The sequence below is a fragment of the Nannospalax galili genome, unplaced genomic scaffold (assembly GCF_000622305.1).
Source record: "Nannospalax galili isolate Female #2095 unplaced genomic scaffold, S.galili_v1.0 scaffold886, whole genome shotgun sequence".
Classification (NCBI taxonomy): domain Eukaryota; kingdom Metazoa; phylum Chordata; class Mammalia; order Rodentia; family Spalacidae; genus Nannospalax; species Nannospalax galili.
Window position 1 is genome coordinate 563,231 of NW_008355971.1, and position 9,343 is coordinate 572,573.

At 42.5% G+C, this 9,343-nt stretch overlaps 1 protein-coding gene across 2 annotated transcripts in view; it reads left to right on the forward strand.

Moving 5' to 3' along the window:
- Positions 1 to 2,911: 2,911 nt before the first annotated feature.
- The window catches only part of Znf585a (zinc finger protein 585A), a 27,311-nt gene continuing 20,879 nt past the window's right edge, over positions 2,912 to 9,343 (forward strand). Inside the window, exons 1-2 of one of the 2 annotated variants that reach the window (XM_029556498.1) lie at positions 2,912 to 3,620; positions 6,877 to 7,088. In XM_029556498.1, the coding sequence (XP_029412358.1) occupies positions 7,017 to 7,088 (72 nt within the window). In that variant the 5' untranslated portion in view covers positions 2,912 to 3,620; positions 6,877 to 7,016. The remainder of the gene's footprint in view (positions 3,621 to 6,876; positions 7,089 to 9,343) is intronic. The other variant, XM_029556497.1, reaches the window with a different exon arrangement.

The window sequence follows — 9,343 nt, forward strand, 5'->3', positions numbered from 1 at the left end:
GAGTGAAAAGGATCAGGAAGCAGTATTGGTTCCCCAGGTGTCTGGGGTCCCAAGACTAGGAATGGCGCAGGGCCCAAACTAGGAGTAGAGAACAGCGGGGGAGATGGAAGGGTCTAATCTAGAGTTTCTTAAAAATGGAATCTCAGGTTGTCAGTGTGATGGTGCACACCTTTAATCCCAGCACTAGGGAAGTAGAGGCACGAGGACTAAGTTGTTCTGAGTGAAAAGGATCAGGAAGCAGTATTGGTTCCCCAGGTGTCTGGGGTCCCAAGACTAGGAATGGCGCAGGGCCCAAACTAGGAGTAGAGAACAGCGGGGGAGATGGAAGGGTCTAATCTAGAGTTTCTTAAAAATGGAATCTCAGGTTGTCAGTGTGATGGTGCACACCTTTAATCCCAGCACTAGGGAAGTAGAGGCACGCAGTCACTGTTGAGTTCAAGGCCAGCCAGGTCTACATAGTGAGTTTAAGGCCTGCTGGGGCTACATAGTGAGACCTTGCCTCAAGTTAAAAATAAATAAATGGAATCACATAGTAGGCACACTTTTTAATTTGGCTTTTGTCTCTCAACATGATGCTTATGGGATTTATACTGTTTATTTCAGTATTTAAGTGCTGAATAGTATTCCATTTGATGAATTGTGTCTATATCCAGTCACATTTGTGCATGTTTGGGCTGTTTCTAGATTGGTTCATTTGAATAAAGCTGATAGAAGCATTTGTGCAAAATTCCTTTTGTAGTTGTTGTTGTTGTTGTTGTTGAAAGACAGGGTCTCCCTTTAGCCCCAGCTGGCCTGGAACTCACTATGTAGATTAGGCTTGCTTTGAACTCACAGAGATCCACCTGTCTCTGCCTCCTGAGTGCTGGGACTAAAGGTGTATACCACCAAGCCCAGCAGGTGTAAAATTCTTAAAATTAAAAAAAAAAACAAAACTTCTGTTTATATTAGGAAGGCTGTGGTAGTGGAATTGGTGGGTCTTATGATAAGACAATATTTAATTTAGCAAGCAACTGGCAGACTGTTTGACAAAGTGGTTGTTGTTAGGGTGCGGATCTGCAGCAGCCCCCTCCCCAACAGGGCCTCAAGGTTTTGCAAGCCCCTGAGGACTCAGGAACTGAGTTAATGAGCACCCTGGTCTTTGAAGACAAGATAAACAGACTGCACCTTTTGGGTAAAGACAGCCTGCTTCCCCCTTTGATGATCTTAGAAGCAGAACAGTCTCCTGCACTCCAGATCCATTAATGTAGGAACTGTCTTGATACAAGCTATTTCCCCCTGGTAAGTTTTACAAAAAGACCAAAAAAAAAGAGTTTCATCTGGCATCTGGGTATGAGTGCACAGACCACTGGTCTTTTGAAACAGGGTCTCCTGCAGCCCCAGCTGGTCTGGAACTCACTATCTATCTCACAGAGTTCCACCTGCCTCCGCTTCTTGAGTGCTAAGATGATTAAAGGTGTGCGCCACCACGCCAGGCTCTTTTTAATATTACAGTTTTTCTATGAAATTTTCACAAAAACATTTTTTTTTGTCTTTTTGAGACAGGGTCTCCCTGTAGCCCCAGCTGTCCTGGAACTCACTATGTAGACCAGGCTGGCCTCGAACTCACAAAGATCTGCCTGCCTCTGTCTCCCAAGTGCTGGGATTAAAGGCGTGCGCCACTACACCCAGCTCACAAAAACATTTTTGAAAAGAATTTTTTGGCCCATCACTCAGCTTCAATATTTACCAAAAATTTAATTCTTTCTTCATTTGTGTACCCCTCACCCCTCCTTGTACAGTTTTAAAAATTGTTATCATTTCCCTATGAATATTAAAAGAGGTAGTTATAATCATATTATCAGTGAAGGTAGCAGTAATTCTTTTTGTTTTGTTTTATTTTATTTAAAAATTTTTTTATTGGTAGCAGTAATTCTTAAGCCTCTGGGTAGAAATGTATGTTCACAAATGGAATAACACATAATTTTCCTTAGAACATCTTTTAAAAACTGTTGTATTGTGTTTGTGTATGACTGTGTTATATGCGGGCTTGCCTGTGGGTGTCAGAGGATAGCTTGTGTGAGTCACTTCTCTCCTTCCACTATGTGGATCCAGCGCATGGAACTTGGGTTGTCAGCCTTGGCAGCAAGCACCTTTACACACTGAGGCAGCCCAATGGCACCTTAGGACATCTTTTGAAGGAAGAGAACCTCAGATAAACAGAAAACAACCTTTTAACTGACAGTTGCTACACCACTGAGTTACACCCTCTTTTTAAGTTATTTAAGATGAATCCCAAACTTGCCTGAAGGTATCCAGCATACCCACATCATAGTCTAGGCTCAGTTCCCTCAAAACACCTTCCCCACCAGAGTGTAGAACTTCCCACCACCTTTGGATAGAACTTTCTGGTAGAAGCAGTATGAAAGCTGATATCTGAAGAATGCTTAGATGTTCATAAAGTGAAAGGGATTGTAATTCTAGAACTTCCCACTTGTACTCTTATCAAGAAAGGAGGGAGCTAGCTGCTTTATAATAGACTAAAGGAATAGTCAAAAACACAATCTAAAATTACACAGTAAAGGCATTAATATTTATTAATTACATTCTAATTTTGTTGGCCTTATTAGACTCCCTCCTTCTTCCTTCTATCCCCCCTTTGAGATCAGGTCTCACTGGCCCGGAACTCGCGAAAATTCTCCCGCCTCAGTCTCCCGAGTGCTGAGATTACAAGTGCGAGCAACCACCCCTAACTTTATTATTTTAAAAAATTACTGCTGCCCACTATTTTACTAGACCTAGAGTGCAGGGTGATGGAAACGAATGGGCCTCCAGCCTCCACTCTCTCTATCTTTCAGGACCACATTGACTGCTTCTCCCTCCGTCTGACGGTACCTCCCAGGGAAGGGTTGTACAGTATGTACCATTCTCCCATTAAAGGTTGTAGCACCCTTCCAGTTGTGTCCTGAACGGTTCTGACGCCTCTCGGGATTGCTGGGGGATTCTCTTAGAAGCAGATTCCCATCCTGGGCTGGGCTGTCCACGTTTTCCATGAATGATTTTTCCATAAAGCAGACAGTACCACTTTGACTTCACCCATCATTTCCCAATGGTTTCTCCCACGACCCCTCCCTCTCAAACGGTTTTTCTCCCAGATCCCTGGTACTAGCTTCTTCCAGCAGATCGTGTGACAACTAGATCTCTAAGTGGCGCAAAATCCAGACCTTGCTCCTCCCGGTAGCCACGGTACTGCGATCTGGGGGACCATTTCTCATCTCTATGAAACTTGTTTGGCCATCTATTCTTCTTCCGCTATACGGAACTGATAAACTTCGAAGATGGCGGCCCACAGGACCAGGCATCCGTGGGCGCGGCCATGTTCTCTGCGCTTCTTAAGGACATGGTAGAAAGGCTGTGCAGCTGCATCTGCGCCATGTTGACTGTTGGAGACCTGAGGCGTCAACAGTAATTCGGAGCATGCGCAGTACTAACAGACCACAGAGGCGGTTGTAGAAGTCGGATCGGAAGTGGAAGTAGTCCTCGAACGGAGTTTTTTTTTTTTTTTTTTTTTCCCCCTCCTTTCTGCCGCTTCTATTGGGAGCATTTCCATATTTTAATGACAAGAAGTCTCTGAGATGATTCTGGTTGGTTTCGACTAAGAATTTTTGACGAGCTAGTAATGTGTGTGTGGATATTGGAGTTGGTCCTGGGGGTGTCTGGTGTGTTGATGGTTGGTCAGTGACAAGGGCTTCTCTCGTCTATGATGGGACACTTTGAGATGAGTTATTGGAATTTGGGGGATGGGGCGGGAAGCGGGGTGACAGTGATGTTAGTGGATCTGTGATCGGGGACTGAGGGTCTGTACATCCGTGGGTCGGTGGGGTCTGTGATCAGCTTGCTTTCCATCCTGAAATGCAAGTTCAGCTCATTAATTTTTAGTCTTCCTTAATGCAGAGATTCATCACCTTTGGTATATAGCATGTTCTTTATTCATAGTTAAGTGATTTTCTTTAAAAATTTTTTTTTCTTTGAGCCATGAGTCATCTTGAAATGCACTTTCAGTTTCAATAATGCCCCAGGGCAGTTTAAAAAAAACGCTCTATTGCCTATGTCATGATCATTTCTCATAAATGTCATCTATTTCATAAAGCACTGTGTGTTCACTAATCAATTGTATTGTAATAATTTAACTAAGCATATGCCTTACAAATTATTTTGTCTGCTTAATTCTGAGGAAAGGTAGACTACTCACAAGGGAAAGGTGATTTGCCTATCCGGTCAGTTTCTGACTTCTGTGTTTGACATATTATTATGAACACGTATGTGTATTTAAAAAATATTTTTATTTGTTCTTTGCAAATTTCAAACATGTATACAATATATTTTGATCTTATCCACCCTCCACTACTTCCCTCCACCTATGTGTATTTTAATACTAGATACAACTAAATAGCTCAAGGGATCTTATAGCAATTCAAGCATGCATCGCCAATTTATTTTTATTTTATTTATTTGCCTGTCTGTTTTTGAGACCTGTAGCGTATTTTAAAAAATATTGACGGACGCGGTGGCCACACCTTTACTCTCAGTACTTGGGAGGCAGAGGCAGGCAGATTTTTGTCTACATGTGAGTTCCAGGCTAGTCAGGGCTATGTAATGAGAACTTGTCTTTATAAAAACAACAAAAAATTTTTGTGTATGTTGGGGGGTGCATATCCACACGATGGCATTAAGTGTGGAGGTCAGAGGACAACCAGAGGGAATTGGTTCTCTTCTTCCACCATGTGGGTCCTGGGGATTGATCTCAGGTCATCAGGCTCAGATGCAGCAAGCACCTTTACGGCTGAGCCATCTTGCTGGATTCCCCTTATGGCACATTTTAACATAATATCTAATCAGAAATACGTGTTTTTTCTTTCACAGCTCTTAAGTTTCCTTCTTCCTGTATATTGTATGGAAGCTTTTTCCTCCAGACATAACTAGATGTTACCTTGGATTTTATCCCATAGTCATGGCAACTAGATCAGAACAAGACATTAGAGAGGGTCAGGAGACCCGTGCCTAAGAGTCCAGCTTTTCCTCCTTTCCCAAGCTGCATGTGATCTTGGGAGATGCTGTAGTGTATAAGGAGTAGATAATTAAAAGCAGGGCTCCATAATGCATTTGCTGGAGGCTGTCATCCATGATGAGGTGATGTAGCTGTTTGGGAGTCATCCACACTTCACCTGTGCTCCATAACCAAATCCAGTAAGCTCACTGGGCTCACCAAGTTGGATTCTGGTGATATCCTACTTTTGTCTGTTATTGGTCTAACCTTAGTTGAGTAGACTTTAGCTACCATCTCCCCAGGAAAAACTAACGCTACTATAATTGTTAACATCACTCCCAGTGCAACACTGTTACAAAAATATAGACTCTGAAAGTATATTTTAATATTTTGGGATGTTTAAAAAAGTACACGTTTAAATGTGTGATGGTTGATCTAGTTTGTTTTGTCCAAGTGATATGGTAGAGAGTTATATCAGCACAGTTACACAGTGAATGTCTTGGGTACACTCCATTAAATACCACTTTTGTAACGTATATAGCTCAATATCGTCTGGTGTGTTTGTTTTATTTATTTTGTTTGATTACATGGTTTATATTGTTTTACTATTTGGCAGTACATGGTAATGGCTAATATTTATTGCATGATTTTTGAGGGACATACTGGAAACTTTACAAACATCATGGCATTTAATTTTTGTAATTAAAGATAGGCTTGCTTTTTTATTTTTGAGACAGGGTCTCACTATGTATCCCTGGCTGGCCAGGAACTTGCTATGTAGACCAGGCTCTGGCCTTAAACTCAGAGATCCACCTGCCTCTGCCTCCCAAGTGCTGGGACTAGGTCACCACACCCAGGTCCTCATTTTTTTTGAAATTAAAACTGAAGTAACCTCATATTATTTTTTTCTTTTAAAAATTTTTTATTTGAGATCCTGGAGAGATGGCTCAGCAGTTAAGAACACTGGTTGTTCTTGCAGAAGACCGGGGTTCGAATCCCAGCACCCACATGGCAGCTAACAACTGTCTGTAACTCCAGTTCCAGGGGATCTGATGGCCTCTTCTGTCCTCTGCAGGGATTGCATGACACAGGTGCACTTACCTACATGCAGGCAATACGCACGCATGCACACATACACACACACACACACACACACACACACACATTTTATTTGTATTTTATGTGTGTGAGTGTTTTGCCTGCAAATATATGTGTGGCACATGAGGCCAGAGAGGGATTGGATGTCCAGCCCTGGAACTGGAGTTACTAGCTGCCATATGGATGCTGAGAACTGAACTGAGGTCTTCTGCAGGAGCACCCGTGCTCTTAACTGCTGAGCCATTTCTCCAGTCCCTCTTTTTATTGTTTTTCATTATGTATATGCCTGTGTGTCTGTGTATCGGTTTGTGCATGTGAGTGCAGGTGCCTGAGGAGGCCAGAGGCTTTGGATGCCTTGGAGCTGGAGTTATAGGTGGTTGTGATTAGCCTGACATGGTTGCTGGGAGCGGAGCTCTTTGGGTCATCTGCAAGAGCAATAATCACTCTTAACTGCTAAGCTACTTTCTTTAACTTCCTATTCTCCACAGCACCTTTTCTTCAATGTGGGCCCTGGTACAACAGTTTCAGCACAATTTTTGGCATGAGTAAGACATGAAAATTCCTGTATCCTTAACCCATTGAAGCCAAAATTGTGGGAGTGAGGCTGAGAATTTTTGACTCTATTTTGCCCAGACTTCCAGATGATGTAAATGCATTCCCAAATTTGCTCTGTGTTATCTGGTACCTTGATAGACTCAGCAAGTGTGTAAGTGCTGAGAGAGGGATGACTGACTCTGAGGACTTGATCTTTCCAGGTTTCTTGGTGTGTCTCTGAGGCTCCTGCTGTTCAAGATCTTCTGGCAGACTCCACATCACCTAGCAGCTCTGACTGAATTCACAGAGGACGACTCAGCTTCAGGCTGCTGAGAAAACAGGATTGAGACTCAGTGTGACCATGCCAGCTAATTGGACTTCACCCCAGGAAGTAACAGCCCTGGCTCCAGAGGACCAAGGCAGCTCCTGTGAGGTCAGAAGGAAGAATCTGGGGGTGGGAATTCCTCCAAGAAGTAGAAAGCTCTGATTTGTCACTAGAACCTCAGGGACAAAGCAGATAGGCCATGGAAACAACCAGGCTCTTAAACTTGCTGCTCTGGGAACAAATCTTGACCTTCATACCAAAAATCAGGTACACACAGGGAATGTCTTGGCTCCTGAGGGGTACCAGGGTGGACCATGGAGGAAGGCTGTTTGTTATCATACTGTGTCTTTTGACTGTGGGTAAAATTCTTGGTTGGAAATCACTTTTGTGAGTTTTGAAGGAATGACTCCATTTCTTCTCAAATTGCCTCACCAAACACAAATAGTCTCCATTTCATTTAAAAAAAATTGAGGGTGGGGCTGGAGAGATGGCTCAGCAGTTCAGAGCACTGACTGCTCTTGAAGAAGACCCAGGTTCGATTCCCAGCACCCACATGGCGGCTATGAACCGTACTTAACTCCAGTTCCAGGGGAATCCGAAGCCCTCTCCTGACCTCTGCGGCATTGCACGACATGGGTGAACTCACATACATGCAGGCAATACACTCATACACATAAAATAAAAATAATAAAATATTTAAAAAATAAATAAAAATTAAAATTTTTGTTTGTTTGTTTTGTTTTTTTGAGACAGGGTCACCTGGCAGCCCCAACTGGCCTGGCCTGGAACTCACTATGTAGACCAGGCTGGCCTTGATCTTGTAGAAATCTGCCTGCCTCTGCCTCCCAAGTGCCAGGATTAAAGGTGTATGTCACCATGCCCAGCTAATTTTTTTCATTTTTATTTTTGTTTTCTTATGTGTATAAGTGTAATGACTGCATGTATGTAAGTGCACTCATGTCATGCAATGCCCATGGAGACCAGAAAGGGGTGTTAGATTCCCTGGAACTGGAGTTATGGATGGTTGTTAGCCACCATGTGGGTGCTGGGAACTGAATGCAGGTCCTCTACTGCTAAGCCATCTCTCTAGCACCATCTATATAATTTTTGAGATTTTTTTGGTTTTTAATTGTTCTCACGTTTTTTGTTTTTCTCCACTCATTTTTTCTGTTGCTTTTCTTTCTGGGAAATGTCATCGGCTGTCTTCCATCCTTTCTGTGAACTATGCATTATAACTGTCAACATTTAATTCAGAGTTTTAATTTTTTTTTGGTCTTTTTGAGACAAGGTCGCCCTGTAGCCCCAGCTGTCCTGGAACTCACTATGTAGACTAGGCTGGCCTTGAACTCACAGAGATCCACCTACCTCTGCCTCCTGAGTGCTGGGATTAAAGGTGTGCACCACCACACCTGGCATAGAGTTTTAATTTTTAAAAATTTTTGTTTGTGGGCCAGGGAGATGGCTTAGTGGGTAAAGGTGCTTGCCATGCAAGCCTGCAGACCTGGGTTTGATTTCCACAAACCACATAAAGGTGGAAGGAGAGGACTCCACAAAACTCTCCCCGATGGACATGGCATGTGTGTGCACCCCCTACCATAAGACACACACAAAACAAAAACCAAACGTGAAGAAACCTTTAGTTTATTTTTAAAAATATTTTATTATTTTTATCTTGTGTATGCATGTGTTGCTTGCATGTATGTAAGTGCACCCGTGTTATGCAGTGCCCTTGGAGGACAGAAGGGGGTGTCAGATCCTCTGGAACTGGAGTTAAGGATGATTATTAACCGCCATGTGGGTGCTGGTATCTGAACTTGGGTCTTCTATAAGAACAGCCAGTGCTCTTAACCTCTGAGCCATCTCTCCAGCCACCTTTATTTTGTTTTTAAACATTTCATTTTTAATTTTTATTTAAATTTAAAAATTTTATGTGTATGAGTGTTTGTTGTTTACAGCATTGAGGTGGACATCACCTTAAATGTCTTCCTTTTCCATTGGGTATCTAAGGAGGAGAATTTCATTTCAGGCTTTTGTCAAATGCAGTATCAGCTGGAGATTAAAGAACCTCTATTTCTGTTTTCTTGGGCAATTTTATCTTTGGGTATATCAATAATTTTTATGTAGAGTGCAGGAAGTCATGACAGCCTCTCAAGCTAGGATTAAGAATCATGTGGGCTGAGTTTAGTTGCACACACCTTTAATCCTAGCACTTAGGAGGAAGAGGTGGTGGATCTGTGAGTTCAAGGCCAGCCTGGTCTGAATAGAGAGTTTTAGGCCAGTCAGGGCTACATAGTGAGACCCTGTCACAAACAATAATAACAAAATTATAAAAATGATAAATTTTGTGATACATATATATATAT